Consider the following 16,012-nt stretch of genomic DNA (forward strand, 5'->3'; position numbering starts at 1 on the left):
CTAGAGTGAAGATCATATAGAGTAGTAAACAATGTTAAAGGAGTAAGCATTTATTTGACTTGCCCCTGTCAATGGTACCATGTTCTCTGGTTTTAAACCGAGGACGAATTTACACCGGTTCCTGCGTGCGCCTTATCACGCTCGTATGAAAGCAAAATATTATGGCGTACGTGAAACGAGTGGAAATGTTGTAATGAAAGATGGATGGAGCGAGCACAGGCTGACTGAGGATGAGTGTGTGAGAATGAGAGGAGTGAGGGATCTACTGACAGTGTCATGTGTACAGACAGAGACAGATGGATGTAGAGATAAAAAGAAGGACAGAGGGAGAAAGACAGACCGAAAGTGAGAAGGTAGAGAGGTGGAGGGTAAGACAGGGAAAAGAAAGATGACAGAGTGAGATTAGATGAAGAATCAATCGGACACTGTGCTCTCTGCAGCCTCTGCGCATGTTAGTTCAGGTGAAGGGGGCGTGGTGTGTGTGTGTGTGAGAGAGAGAGAGAGAGAGAGAGAGAGAGAGAGAGAGAGAGATTGTACCAGCAGGTGATCAGTTTTCATCTGCACAGCGTCTGTTCTCTCACCGTGTCTCTGCATGACTGAGCCTCATCTCACCCTCACATCAGCCTGTGTTAATGCAGCATCACGAGATGCCACCTGATAACACCAGTTAATGTCAGTACAGCAGGAACCTCACGTAATCTGATAACTCGTGATTTCATATGTTCATGTCAATACAAAACCGAACCCCAAACTGGCATCTGTTTGGAAAGAAAAGTATATATTTATAACAAAATTACTCCAAAACTTGTTTTAATAAATTGCTACATTTGGTTGGAGAGAAAGAAATTTAATTTGAATGAATGAATGAATTAATTTATTTGAATGAATGAATTTATTTATTTCGAACATGTATAAAAAAATGTATGTAACTATTTGTACGTACAAAAGAAAGAACACGAGAAAGTGACAAAAAAAATTTAATAAATAAAATAACATAAAGAGCTAAGACATTACAAAACACCGCACATTGTTTGAAAAAGGAGTGGGAAGAAGTACAATACTTTTTTTAATTTCCCACCCCTTTTTAACTACCCCGAAATCCAAACTTCATTAATACACCTAAAAAAATATATACCATATATACACTTCATGAATATCTATATAATTACAAAAATAGATATATACTACACACCATATACAGTGGGGCAAAAAAGTATTTAGTCAGCCACCAATTGTGCAAGTTCTCTCACTTAAAAAGCTGAGAGAGGCCTGTAATTTTCATCATAGGTACACTTCAACTATGAGAGACAGAATGGGGGGAAAGAATCCAGGAAATCACATTGTAGGATTTTTAATGAATTAATTGGTAAATTCCTCAGTTAAATAAGTATTTGGTCACCTACAAATAAGCAAGATTTCTGGCTCTCACAGACCTGTAACTTCTTCTTTAAGAGGCTCCTCTGTCCTCCACTCGTTACCTGTATTAATGGCACCTGTTTGAACTTGTTATCAGTATAAAAGACACCTGTCCACAACCTCAAACAGTCACACTCCAAACTCCACTATGGCCAAGACCAAAGAGCTGTCAAAGGACACCAGAAACAAAATTGTAGACCTGCACCAGGCTGGGAAGACTGAATCTGCAATAGGTAAGCAGCTTGGTGTGCAGAAATCAACTGTGGGAGCAATTATTAGGAAATGGAAGACATACAAGACCACTGATAATCTCCCTCGATCTGGGGCTCCATGCAAGATCTCACCCCGTGGGGTCAAAATTATCACAAGAACTGTGAGCAAAAATCCCAGAACCACACGGGGGACCTAGTGAATGACCTGCAGAGAGCTGGGACCAAAGTACCAAAGGCTACCATCAGTAACACACTACACCGCCAGGGACTCAAATCCTGCAGTGCCAGACGTGTCCCCCTGGACTGTGGGAGCACTGAGCACTGTGGGGCTGCTTACCTATTGCAGCCAGTACATGTCCAGGCCCGTCTGAAGTTTGCTAGAGAGCATTTGGATGATCCAGAAGAGGATTGGGAGAATGTCATATGGTCAGATGAAACCAAAATAGAACTTTTTGGTAAAAACTCAACTTGTTGTGTTTGGAGGAGAAAGAATGCTGGGTTGCATCCAAAGAACACCAGATCTACTGTGAAGCATGGGGGTGGAAACATCATGATTTGGGGCTGTTTTTCTGCAAAGGGACCAGGACGACTGATCCGTGTAAAGGAAAGAATGAATGGGGCCATGTATCGTGAGATTTTGAGTGAAAACTTCCTTCCATTAGCAAGGGAATTGAAGATGAAACGTGGCTGGGTCTTTCAGCATGACAATGATCCCAAACACACCGCCTGGGCAACGAAGGAGTGGCTTCGTAAGAAGCATTTCAAGGTCCTGGAGTGGCCTAGCCAGTCTCCAGATCTCAACCCCATAGAAAATCTTTGGAGGGAGTTGAAAGTCCGTGTTGCCCAGCGACAGCCCCAAAACATCACTGCTCTAGAGGAGATCTGCATGGAGGAATGGGCCAAAATACCAGCAACAGTGTGTGAAAACCTTGTGAAGACTTACAGAAAACGTTTGACCTCTGTCATTGCCAACAAAGGGTATATAACAAAGTATTGAGATGAACTTTTGTTATTGACCAAATACTTATTTTCCACCATAATATGCAAATAAATTCTTTAAAAATCAGACAATGTGATTTTCTGGATTTTTTTTCTCATTCTGTCTCTCATAGTTGAAGTGTATCTATGATGAAAATTACAGGCCTCTCTCATCTTTTTAAGTGGGAGAACTTGCACAATTGGTGACTGACTAAATACTTTTTTGCCCCACTGTATATACACACTTCCTAAACATCTATATAAATATTTAATTACAAAATAAATATATACTACATTCCATATATACACTTCACAAATATCTATATAAATATTACAAAAAATATATATATACTATATACCATATATACACTTCATACATATCTATATAAATATATAATTACAAAAATAAATATCTACTACATACCTATCCCTGTAAATATGAATATATAAACTATCCCCATAAATACATACCATATATACCATATACTAAGTTAGTTCTAATATAACAATCAACTCTATTCTATTTATCCCTCATCATCCTCCATTGACATACTTCCTCTTCTATATACTTGTTTAAAAATATTTTTTTGTACCTTCTTTTAAACAGATTTATATTTGCACTTTGTTTTATTTCTGTCTCCAGTCTGTTCCATAAAGTCACCCCACAGCTCGATACGCACATGCTTTTCATATTTGTTCGAACCTTTGGTTTTTTAAAATTTAGGTCTCCCCTTAGATTATATCTAAGAATTATATATTATAATTCAAGAACAGGAAAAGATTATAATAATCTTATTATTTTATAATAATCTATTTATTTTTTCTAATAATTATTTGATAATAATCTTATCAATTATATTATAATTATAATTAAGATTATAATAATATACTATATGACTAATATATATGATATATGACTATAAAAATGTGTGCATCATAATAAGTGTTAGGATTTAAAGCCATGATTTAAGTTAGTTTTATAGCTGCAGAACGTGATTTAGGATTGTTAGATTTAACCAGTCTCTCCAGTGTTGAATTTGAAATTGAAATGATTGAATGTTAGATTTAATGTTAGATTTAAAGCTGCATTAAGTGATTTAAGTTAGTTTTGTAGTTTTAGAATGCAGAATGTGATTTGAGATTAAGACTTTATGAATTTAATATTTTAGCCTCTTAGATCCTATTCCTGTATAATTTCCTGTAAAGTTACTGTGTGACCTTCCTCCGGTGGAGAAGACACACACTTCTTTGCTAGACTAGACATAAACATGTCTTTGTTTAAAATTGTCGTAAAAAAACATCTCGAGCTTTGACGTGTGTAAATGCTGAGTTGCTGAGTTGTTAAAAAACATCCGTTGATATGAAATATATTGCTTATTAAGATGTGTTTTGCTCAGTCCAAGGTTTACTGACCTAGTCACTGTTGTCATAGTCTGACATCCTACGACACACACACACACACACACACACACACACACACACACACACACACACACACACACACACATAGCATAGCTGCATATCCACACAGACACACACACACACACAGACAGATATCAAACAGTGATGTCATTTCATCCACACAGATAAGACACATATAAAATCCCTGTATTCTCTCGTTGTATTGGGGGACTTGCGAATAAAGATTGCGAGCTACTTTGTGGGGTTCCTTTCTTTTTTCTGTGACTCACCTCCAGACGTCTGGGTGACACGAGGGGACTGGTCTCGAGATGGTGAGGGCCAGAGGTGAAGAAACCTAACAATAAGCCATTTCTGTACTAAATTACATTAAAAGGACGAAGGATTATTATTGGGTTATTAATTTATTTATACAATTATTCCATGAAATCAAGTCGTACATGAGCTGATAGGCGACGAGGCGCGTAGCACTGAGTTGTCTATAATCCATGTACGACGAGATTGAGTGGAATAACTGTTTTATTCTATCCACATTCACTGGATTTTGAGAAACAGAGCATTTTTATTTTTATTATTTGCAAATTTGATAAATAAAATCTTTATACAGAACTTCCGCCAAAATAATTTCTGCTTAGAATGTAAACAAACCGGCGAAATGACAGGAGCAATTTGTGAAAAAATGCGATAATAATAATAATTCTTGAAAAATGAAAAATGATGCGTTCTTACCATCAAATACTTTCATTCCATATTTTGTTGCTTTTTTGCATTTTTTTCTTCTTCTTTAGGGTTTTTTTGGTGGTTGGCAAATCAACTTAAAGGTGCATTACTGCCACCAGCTGGTCTGGAGTGTGGAACGGGAGATAGTGGGGGAAAAAACCCAAAAACCCTATGTTCTTTTAGCTATTTCTATTTCCTTTAAATACTTGATAACAATTTGTGGGGTTTTGTTTTCAAGTCGAGTTTTTATTTCATCCTCGGTTGGTTCAGCAACACACTTCACCATTTTGTTTTTCTCTACTTACAGTATATGAGCTGATAGCCTAGTAGTAGAGTAGCCAATCAGAGTGCACGAATGCTCATACCCAGTGAATGTGGAGAGAATAAATATAGTATATTATAATAACGCCGTCATATATGATTACTGTATAACCCTTTACATTACTGACCTAACCCATTCATATACAACAATGCCATTCATATATTATAATAACTAATTTATACACCATAAAACCACATGTAATAAACCCTTCAGATATTGTAATAATTCACTCGTACTGTAATAACCCATTTATAATCTATTAAATCTGCGTATACTATAGTGTAACCCATTTGTCAATACCCTGTTATATACTTTATAAATATGAATATACAATAATAACTCAGGATAGATTAAAATCTTATTTCTGTACTACGGTGTAATCAAATTTAGTTTCTATAATCTAAAAAATAATGTTTACAGCTCATACAGTTGCTTGTTCTTTTCATGTTTTTTGTTTCGTGTGTGTGTGTGTGTGTGTACAGAAATCAGGGCAGCATTTGTCTAAAGAGCTGTCGGACTGTGTGGTGTACTGCAGGAGCGTGCGCTTCAACGGCTTCAAACACTCACGTGTCCACTCCAGGTTCTACGAAGTGTCGTCCTTCACCGAGTCTAAAGCCAGGAAACACATGAAGGAAGGAGGTGAAGTGGTCTAATCTAAAAACTGGGGAAGACATAAGCTTCCTTGGACCACAGATTGAGTGCAACAGGAAGAGCTGGTTATCTCCCGCAGTGAACAGGCTTTGATTTTTTTTTCCAGTGGTACAATACTGAAATATTTTAAAAACACTGAATGATATTTTAAACCAAGGATGATATTTCTGCTTTTTCAGTCAATTTTTGGTCACTCATCTGGCCGTAAGGCTGATGAGCTGTTGCCGTGGCGTGGCGTCCGTCGTCCTGCCGTCATCTGTCGTCCCCAATTCAGGCTACATCCACACGACAACGGCAACGAGATTTTTTTTTTTTAAATATCGCGTCCACATGGGCAACGGATCAGTAAAATATCAGGTTCATATGGGAACGCAACGCTTGCTGAAAACGATGCAATACACATGCCACACCTCTACGTGCGCTGTAAGACGGTCCCATCGGAGACACCAGGACAATAGAAGTAGATGCATGTGCATAACTGCGCATGCGCACAGTGACTATCCCTGTCACTGTCACATGCACACACTTTCTCACTCCCTGTCCTATGGATATAGTCCCTTTAAATCACGTGCTCGTTTTTTGAATGGAGACGCGGAAAGAGGAATGAACGGGGTAGATGGAGAGAGAGAGGAATGAACGGGGGGTAGATGGAAGCCGGTACGCCAACATTCTGAGATCCTCCAGAATTCTTTAATGGTCCGGAATAAATTGAATGCTACACGTTGATGGATTACTTTGTTCTTCTACGCCCTTTTTGAGGAATGTATTGTCGGACTTAAACCAACATCTGAAGAGGTGAGATCGCTCCTTTTTTTTCCCTATTTTTGCTGGCGGGATTGACTCTGCCCTAAGGGCTATTCTGTCTCTGTCTCTCTCTTTGCACCATTACACAATAAATATTCACAGTGAAAATATTTTGTAAGCGCGTTTCATGAATCAAGTTATAGGATTTGTTGACAACTCGCATCGAGTTCGTTACACTTCTACCCGGCGTGAAGCACTGACAGTCATGTGGTTGTGACGTCATCGTAAACAAATCTACTCATCCAGACGACTTCGCAACAGCTCCGTTGCCAGATTTTTTCACTCTGGAACCCGTTCTCAAAATATTTCATTTTGGGGCACTCAAAACGCTGGTGCCGTGTGGACGCCAGGCCGAAACGATAAACAATTTTATCAGATTCACCTGAATCCGTTGCCGTGTGGACAGGGCCTCAGTTAAATCGTATCTCCTCCGTCGGTTCTCCACGGGTTTCCGTTCCTATTGTTTTGTTTGAAAGAACTCATCACTCTGCACAAAACTTAGTCGTTGTTTTGTCAAATTTTTTGCTAACGAGTTACTAATTAGGCCAAATTAATGAATTTTCCAGGCCTCTCACTAGAATTGTATCTTCTTTCTCATCCGATTTCAGTTCTGATCGATGTTTTGGGTCGATCTTCCCATGAGGAACAAAATTTAGTCCTTTGTCGATTTTCCTGTTGTAAACAATTTGTTTACAGCTTTGTTTATTTTCAGTAGCATCGTATCTCCTCCGCCAATTCTCCATGGATTTCCGTTCTGATTGCTTTTGTCCTCTGTTACAGGAGCCGAGTTTGTGCTTCATAACGCACGTCAGCTGACCCGTATTTACCCCAGCGGCCTGAGGACCGACTCCTCTAACTTTAACCCACAGGAGATGTGGAACGCAGGGTGCCAAATCGGTGAGTCCGACTCACTAGCTGGGGTCCGGTCTGAATTTAAAACGTTATAAAGATGATGATTTAATCAAACCGCACGGTCAGGGAGACACTGGAACACACATTCTTTTCTTTTTTTCTAGCTGGTGCTAAAAACCTAAATTACCATCATCACTATCAATGGTTCTGTAATTAGACATGCTGTTTCTTGAATAGTATTGAACATTCCTTGTAACACAGTGTTATTTACTGTAAAAAAAAACACCTCTTCCCTCAGTGGCTCTGAATTTCCAGACGGCCGGTGTAGAGATGGATCTGAATGACGGTCTGTTCAGTCAGAACGCTCGCTGCGGTTATGTGCTCAAGCCGCTGTTCATGCGACACACAGAGAACCGGTTCGACCCGGAACACCCTCAGAACCGAGACGGGTACACACCACTCACTCTCACCATACAGGTACAATTGTCTTTTAGATTGAACTTAATTCTAAAAATCTGTGCACAAAAAACTGATGGGGCGTCAGTAATTAGTAGAAATGTGACACGCTGATATGCAGTTTAGCACACAGCGTAAATGTGAAATGTGTGTGTGTGTGTGTGTGTGTGTGTGTGTGTGTGTGTGTGCAGGTGATCAGCGGTCAGCAGCTGCCCAAAGTGAACCAAAAGGAAGGCTCCATCATTGACCCGTTGGTGCGAGTGGAGATTCACGGAGTCCCTCAGGATCATGCAAAACAGGAGACACGGCACATCGAAAACAATGGTTCTTTAGCAACACACTCACAACGCTGATTCTACAGAACACACCATGTTTCAAACTGAATTTACTAAAGCAGGGTAAATCGATATAAACTGATGGAAATGGAACCTAGAGGGTGGGATCTACAGTACGTGGGTCGAGAGAATTCTAGTCTTTATTCACAGAAGGAGTTAAAATTTGCGTGTAAGTTGTAGAGGATACTCTAATACCCTGGGATTGCTTTCGTTCCTGAGTTAGTTTGTGTTATTTACATACTCTGTGTTTCTCTTTCATACATTTGTTGTCAATTCAGAGCTGTTAGTTCCCAGTTTTGTATTTATTACTTGTTTGCCTTTGGCCTGTTTCTCGGTGTTTGATTATTCCTTTTTTTTTTGTCCCTTTGCAGGTTTTAACCCCGTATGGAACGACACGCTGAACTTCACCGTTCATGTACCTGAACTGGCCCTGGTGCGCTTCATGGTGGAGGATTACGACAAAACATCAAAGAACGACTTTGTAGGACAATACACACTGCCTTTCTCCTGTATACAGCAAGGTATATAACAAATTATGCTTATTAATGCATACACGATATATATATATATATATATATATATATATATATATATATATATATATATATATAGGATATCACACGGTTGTGCAAAGATATGAAGTTTATCTTCCAGTGGTGAACATATTCACGAGTGAGCGAACCAAACAAGTGAAACTATTTCCAACATGAGAAGATAAACTTCATATCTTCGCACCACTATGGAATATTGTTTATATTATATGGACACATCCACACACACACACACATACAAAAAAAAACGCAAGTTAATGAAAAGAATTTTCATTTTGAACCGGTTCACCATTTTGACAACGTGCATCTAGTCAGCGGAAAAACACTGGGAGTGATATCATCGGAGTGAAATATCAGGAAATATTATACCGGGGCGAGTTCTCAGAGACAACAAGGGAAGCCGAGCTTCCCCTAAAATTCTCTCCCCAAACTGTGGCATCTACGACGTTGAATCCTCATTAAAACAATAACTTGCATAACATAATATATGCCCAAGATTGTATTTACGTTCATAACTATCCTGTAACTTATTTGAGTGATGTCTGATGAACTTGCAGTTCGCTACGAGAATCACCTTTGCTGCCAGGCTGTAACCAGCGTTGCCAGATACTGCTGACGTTTTCCAGCCAAAATATGTTCAAAACCCTCCTAAATGCACTTAAAACCGCCCAATCTGGCAACACTGGCTGTAACCTTTCTTATTTCAATGGGCTCTATGCGCTGGCAGTCGGGTTTCCGTTACAGTCTATGAGAGGGCTCTGAACAGCCAATTTCGGCTAGTTGTTATTGGTTAAAATCGACAAAATCGTCACTTCCAGGGAAACCGGGCTTCTCTGGGACTAAACGAGACAGTGGGAGGGACAAGAAGCCGGGCTGATGAAGGATTATTGGAGGTAGTGTTTGAAAGACATGAGGAGGGCGGGCTCTGTACTTTGGCGTCGGCGAGGAACACGGAAGTATGATCAGTCAGTCCCTAGCGGATGTCGAGAAAGTGTAGTCGTGTGCCAAAGTGCTGTCTGAATTTCTTTTCATATAAACGGTTCTTCTCATTGATGTCTCTGTACATTACTCTGTAAATAAATGTAAATATTACTCGTTGTGCTCCGTTAACTTTCATCCATTCTATCAGTTTGATCATTCGCGAATTCACTCGTTTATTTCATTTGTAGTTCAATCTGGTTGTAGGCTAGCTTGAGCCTTATTGGGATCTGCAGTGCTAGCTGCTAACAGAAATTGGTGAAGTCTCTGGAAAGCAGGGCTTTGAACCGGAATTTTTTTCCTATTGGTTCGTTCCGAACAGAAACGGAATTTTAACGTTTCCGGTTTTGGGTTCCACCATTAAATAGACGTTCCCGAACCGGTTAGAACAAAAAAATTTCGTTCCCGGAACGGTTAATTACGTTCCCTGTCAGCTGTTTAACAAATGGCTATAAAGTTATGTCTCTGTCTCATCCAGCTTAAGCCAAATGTAGGCTAATTCTATTACAACCTTCATTAAATAAGACAAGAAATAATTCAAAACAATTATTATTTCAAATGTTGGTGATTTGGATTCTCAGTATGTCTTCCCATCTACACAAACAGAAAAAGTGCCAAAAATGAAAGATAATTCATTTAGTGTGTTACCAAAGGCTAGTCAGGCCCTATAGAGGGCTACCGCATGACGTCACCGCGCCGCGAGATTGTGTTAGGTGCCATATTGGAAGTACACATCTATGCAAATACATATTCATAAACTACAGCTGAAATGTAGCCAGGGCCGGTTCTGCCCTAATCTGGACCCGGGTGCAACATCGCACAACCCCCCCCCCCCCCCCAAAAAAAAAAAAAAAAAAACACCAGTCTAAATCAGGACAACCATCACATAACTATAACTATAAACATTTTATATCAACTATTTTAACTAAATGGGCTATAATAAATCAGCCTGCAGGCAGCCACGGCGGGCTGCCTCAGAAAACTAACCATTTGTCCTACCTTAAAACTCGTTTTGCATTTTCTGCCTCCTTTTTTGTATTTTCGACCCTCCGTTTATTTTCTTTCCTTTTCTGAAAACCCGATTTGTGTCCAGACATTTTGTTCTGCTACCAACGAACTAACTTGTCAGGTCTCGTCTCTCGAGCCCGCGATGATTCCCGTGGGAGGGGCAACAACTGATACATTTTTACAAACAGCCAATAGGGAGGTTGCATCGTTCAGGCTCTTCTTTGCTCAGACACTCAGTAATGGAGACGTGATGGCAGTCCACCTTCCCGCTCTCTCCATTCAGTCAGCGAACGTCACACAGGAAGTGAACCCCAGCGGGTCATAGAAACTTGCGCAGGAGAAGAATGACTATTTGTAGGCTACAGAAACTTTGAGGAACGAAATAAAAACCGGTATTAACCGGTTACCATTATTTTTAATAAGCGTTTCTGTTCCGGAACATAAAAAATAATAAAGTTTCTGGTTTCGTTTCTGTTCCATGTGAAATAGAAAAAGTTCCCGGTTTTCGTTTTCGTTCCTTGAACCGGTTCAAAGCCCTGCTGGAAAGCACAACCAGCTGGTATGACAGGGTCACAGACCATTTTCTGGAAAAGGAGCGGAGGGCAGAATTTGTGTATAAATAGTGTGCATCATATAATGTTCATGAATGTGAAGTGTGTATATTGTTCAGTAATGTTAAGAGAATGGTGGGCTCTGTGTTATAGGTTATACCTGGGTATAATATTCAAGGTTCTGTGTGTTGCATAGCCTACCTGGTTATGAATTTCCAGACTGTGTTGCAGAAGATGTTCAAGGATGTGTTGCACAGCTGGGTGTTGTGTTAAAGACTCTGTGTTGCATATCAGGGTATGATGTTCAAGGCTCTTCGTTGAATAGCCAGTGATTTTTGGATGTTTGATATTTTTGATTAAGGATATGAGGCACTAGCCTGGCAAGCCAGACTATAACATGAAATGTACAAGCAAAAATACTTTCTGCCACTAGGTAGGGTTGTCTAGTTCACTATGCTAATGGGGCACACCTTTCTATGCTTTGATATCCGGCCTACAGGTTTTACGATGAATGCGTAAAATGGGCTTCCCCTGTTTTAAAAACCAGCAGCCGCCACTGTATTATACATACAGGACACTTTTTCGATGGAATAAAAACGTGTTCTATTCCCTTCTAGCGGGTTTCATTCATTTGGTTTTATAGCATGGACACATCCACGCACAATGCTCGTTCTCCATTGGGTAGAGTGACGTAATACACGTAGGATAAGCGATATGCTAACAATCGCTTATCCTACGTGTATTATGTCACTCTACCCAATGGAGAACGAGCGTTGAATATGGTTTACAATATTGCACGGTTGTCAAGACAACATGACGTCCTACGTCGGAGATGTAAAATGTCCGCACTAGCGAGCGACTGGAACAATTTGTAAACAAACATGACCGCCAGGTTTGCTTCGTTAAATATGGAAGATTTTGGGAGAATTTTGAAAGAGAAAGATGCGTTGAACACACAAAAGGAATGTGTGTGTATAATAATAATAATAATAATAATAATAATAATATTGGCAGGGTTGAAACTTGGCAGTGGCGATTAAAACTGACCAGGGTCACTAAAAGTGGAAGTTTGATTGCCCAAGGGGTAACTACGATTTGAGAAGTACAAAAAAAAATTACAATAAAAATTAAATAAAATGTTCCTTCTGTGGAGTACCTTTCTTTTCTTTGCTTTCCTTTCCTCAACTCTAAGTTTGTGAATTCTAGAAAAAGTTTAGTTCTAAAGTGCAAAATTCAAAGCCATTCATGAGTTTTCAGATCACTCCACGGTATCCACAACTTTCCCAAACTCTGGCTTTTCCCATGATTCATTGCTGCGTCATAGTGGAACCCGGGATCTTTCTTCCGCTGCACTGTGTCGACGTTTGTAACTAACGCTAATGGGGCTTTTCCACTACCAACGCGGCTGAGTTGGGCTAAGCCGTGCAGTGCTGAGTTGGGCTGAGTCGAGCTGAGTGGGGCTGTTGGGGTTGCATTTCGACTACAACCGCGCTGAACCGTGCTGGCTGGAAGTGGGTGGACACATTGGGTGGAGTTAGTGAAAGTGGGTGGACGTCACGTGATGTCGTTAGGCGGCGCAAACGGTGACATCAGTGACCTTTTAAGCGGTAGTCTCATGATCCGGATAGTAAACAATAAACTGGCTGGCCTTTCCTCGCTTGGGTTGGTCTTCCATCTTCTAGTTTTCTTTTTTTGTTAATATATTTTTATTGCTTTCACATAGAAACCGTTGTTACACACCAAACAGCAATGCATAATGTATAAAAGACAAACGAACGAACAAACAAAAAACAAACAAACAAAAAACAAAACTAAAAGTATGTGTGTGTGTGGGGGGGTTACACTTCTTGAAACTCAGGTAGTTACAGGGAAAGAGCAAAACATAGGCTACATATCATGACATCAGATACATGAAGTATTTTAAGAAAAGAAAGATATGGCAGCTGACCAGTTGTTAATTGTCCGTGGCGTGGCTTTATGATACCTTGCTGTAGCACGCTCAAGAATTAAAATGTCCAAAATATAGGAACGCCAAACCGCTGCCAGATTTATGTCAGACTCAAACCAACCTTTCAAAATGGCCTTTTTTGAGGCAGTCAGGGCCGCCATCAATATCCTTTTCTGTTGAAGGGTAAACATTACATTAGAATCATCAGCAAGTAAAAGTAACTTTGGACATAAAGGGACATCATACCTTAACAATTCAGAGAGTTTTTTGACAACATGTTTCCAAAACTTGACAATAGGTGGGCATTCCCAAAACATATGAAAATAGTCCCCTATGGAGCCTGTGGGGCATTTTTTACAAACTTTATCATCAGTTAATTTCATTAAATAAGCTCTGCAAGGAGTTATATAGACCCTATGAGCAAACTTAAAATGTATTAGCTGATGGGCCAGACAATTAGAAGATGAGAAAATATTGGTCCAGATAGTTTCCCAGTCAGGCTCCACACCAAATCTATCAAACTCCCTGAACCAAACTGAAACAGCACCTATGGGAGGATGCTTTTCTGCAGTAAACACATCATATAAATATGACACCAAACCCTTGGTTGACTTAAATTTCTGCAAATGTTCAAGAAGGGGATGATTATTCAAGTGTCTATCCCATGGAACCCCATATGCCTTAAGAGCAGAGCGTAATCTTAGGTAAAAGAAAAAGGATGTGCCAGGGAGAGAAAAAGAGTTACAAATGTCTTGAAAAGAACGTAAGCCATCAGAGTCAAATATATCACTCAGAGTATGGATATTTTTATCTGACCAAGAAGGAGAAACAAAAGGTTTAGAGCCTGTTAAGAGGTGGTTGTTGTGCCATAAGGGGGAGGATTTATGAAATTTATGATTATAACCCAGAAACTTACAGGACTGTTTCCATACTTCAAGAGAGCAGTTGATAATTGGACCCAGTCGTAGTGATGAGCTTCTTTGAGTGATACCTGAAAAAGGCAGATCCTGTAGTCGGAGGGGATGAACTAATCCTTGTTCTATGGATCTCCAGGAAATTTTGGAAGAAGGATCAAACCATACTTTTAAAAATCTTAACTGAAAAGCCCAAAAGTAATGCTTAAAATTAGGTACAGCCAGACCACCATAAATTTTGGGAAGCTGCAATGTCTTTAAACGAATTTTGGATCTTTTGTTATTCCATATGAAATTAGAACAAAGCCTGTCAATGTCCCTAAAAAAATGTGGTGGAGGAGTCAGTGATATAGCAGAAAACAAAAAATTAACCCTGGGAAGAATATTCATTTTCAACACAGAAATCCTACCGCAGACAGAAATTTGGAGTGGGGACCATCTGTTCAGATCATTCTTGATTTTTTGTAACATCACATTGAAATTGTGCTTGCAAACCTGAGTGAGGGAAGGATGAATACTTACACCTAGATAAGTGAAACCAGAGGTTTGAATCTGAATAGGTGAAGACACAGGAGGATTAAAATGAGGAGGGGTTGAATCAAGAGGCATTAATATAGATTTACTCCAGTTAATTTTGTATCCGGAAAAAGAACCAAATCTTTGGAATAAAGCTAGGGCTTGAGGAACTGAGTTAGTGATATCAGACAGGTAAAGAATAATATCATCAGCGTAAAGTGAAATATGATGCGTGGTGTTTTTAATGTGTATAGGAGAAATGAATGGACTCTGCCTGACTGCTTGAGCTAAGGGTTCTAGGGATAAAGCAAACAAAATTGGAGAAAGAGGGCAGCCTTGTCTAGTGCCCCTCTCCAGACAGAACTGTGAAGACAATTTATGACCTGTAGAGACACATGCAGTGGGTTTATTGTAAAGTGTTTGAACCATATGGATAAATGTGTCTCCAAATCCAAATCTCCTAAGCACAGCCCACAGATAACGCCATTCCAGCCTATCAAAGGCCTTCATAGCATCTAGACTAAAGACTGCATAGGAGTCAGCTTCATCTTTGGGGGCGTCTATAACATGCAAAAGCCGTCTAACATTGTCTGAGGCCAGGCGACCCCTGATAAAGCCTGTCTGATCCTCATGTACTAAATGAGAGATGTATTTGTTTAGCCTGTTGGAAAGAACTTTGGCATATATCTTAATGTCTGAATTTAACAATGACAAGGGCCTATAGTTTCCACAGTCCAGTGGGTCCTTCCCAGTCTTCAACAACAAGGAAATCAGAGCTGTTCTTTGGTCTCTGTGAAAGTAGCCAGCATCTAGTGAATGTTGGATGGATTTAAGTAACAAAGGCCCAACCAAGTCCCAGAGTTCTACAAATAGCTCTGGAGGTATCCCATCCAACCCTGGTGACTTGTGCCTAGTCATGGAAACAGCTGCTGATCTAAGTTCTTCTAAGGTGAGTGGGGCATCTAATTGGTCAGCTTCCTCTGCTGATAGAGACGGGAGCTCCAAAGGACTAAGAAAGGCATGCATATCGGTCAAGTCATCCGGTGTTTCAGACTTGTAAAGTTCAGAATAAAATTCCCTGAAAACATTATTCACTAGAGGTGGGTGGGTAATGACTACGCCAGAAGAATCTTTTACTGCATCCACTGAGGCAAGGCGTTCTGACTGTTTAAGGCGCAATGCAAGAAGTCTATTTGGTCTATCTGACTGCTCGTAATAAAGCTGCCTAGTTCTAAGTAAATTAAACTCAGCCCTTACACTAATAACATCCTTATATTGTGCCTTTAAAGAATTCATTGCTCTAGCTCTGGCAGCATCATACTTATTTTTCTGCAATATTTCTATCTGCTGAATTTCTTTTTCCAGGTCACAAATTTTCCTC

The 16,012-nt window shown here is 39.8% G+C and overlaps 1 protein-coding gene across 8 annotated transcripts in view; it reads left to right on the forward strand.

Annotated features, from left to right (window-relative positions):
• Positions 1 to 16,012, forward strand: part of plcd4a (phospholipase C, delta 4a) — a 60,844-nt gene that overhangs the window by 28,358 nt on the left and 16,474 nt on the right. For 7 of the 8 annotated variants that reach the window (XR_009651768.1, XR_009651769.1, XR_009651770.1 and 4 more), the window contains 5 exons: positions 5,550 to 5,706; positions 7,303 to 7,419; positions 7,673 to 7,851; positions 8,022 to 8,154; positions 8,537 to 8,686. Coding sequence is in view for 5 of the 8 variants with exons in the window: in XM_060911826.1 (XP_060767809.1) it covers positions 5,550 to 5,706; positions 7,303 to 7,419; positions 7,673 to 7,851; positions 8,022 to 8,154; positions 8,537 to 8,686 (736 nt within the window). In the remaining 3 variants the exon portion in view is untranslated. Of the gene's footprint in view, positions 1 to 5,549; positions 5,707 to 7,302; positions 7,420 to 7,672; positions 7,852 to 8,021; positions 8,155 to 8,536; positions 8,687 to 16,012 lie in introns of those variants that run through there. The other variant, XM_060911830.1, reaches the window with a different exon arrangement.

This window comes from Neoarius graeffei, chromosome 27 (genome assembly GCF_027579695.1).
Source record: "Neoarius graeffei isolate fNeoGra1 chromosome 27, fNeoGra1.pri, whole genome shotgun sequence".
Classification (NCBI taxonomy): Eukaryota; Metazoa; Chordata; class Actinopteri; order Siluriformes; family Ariidae; genus Neoarius; species Neoarius graeffei.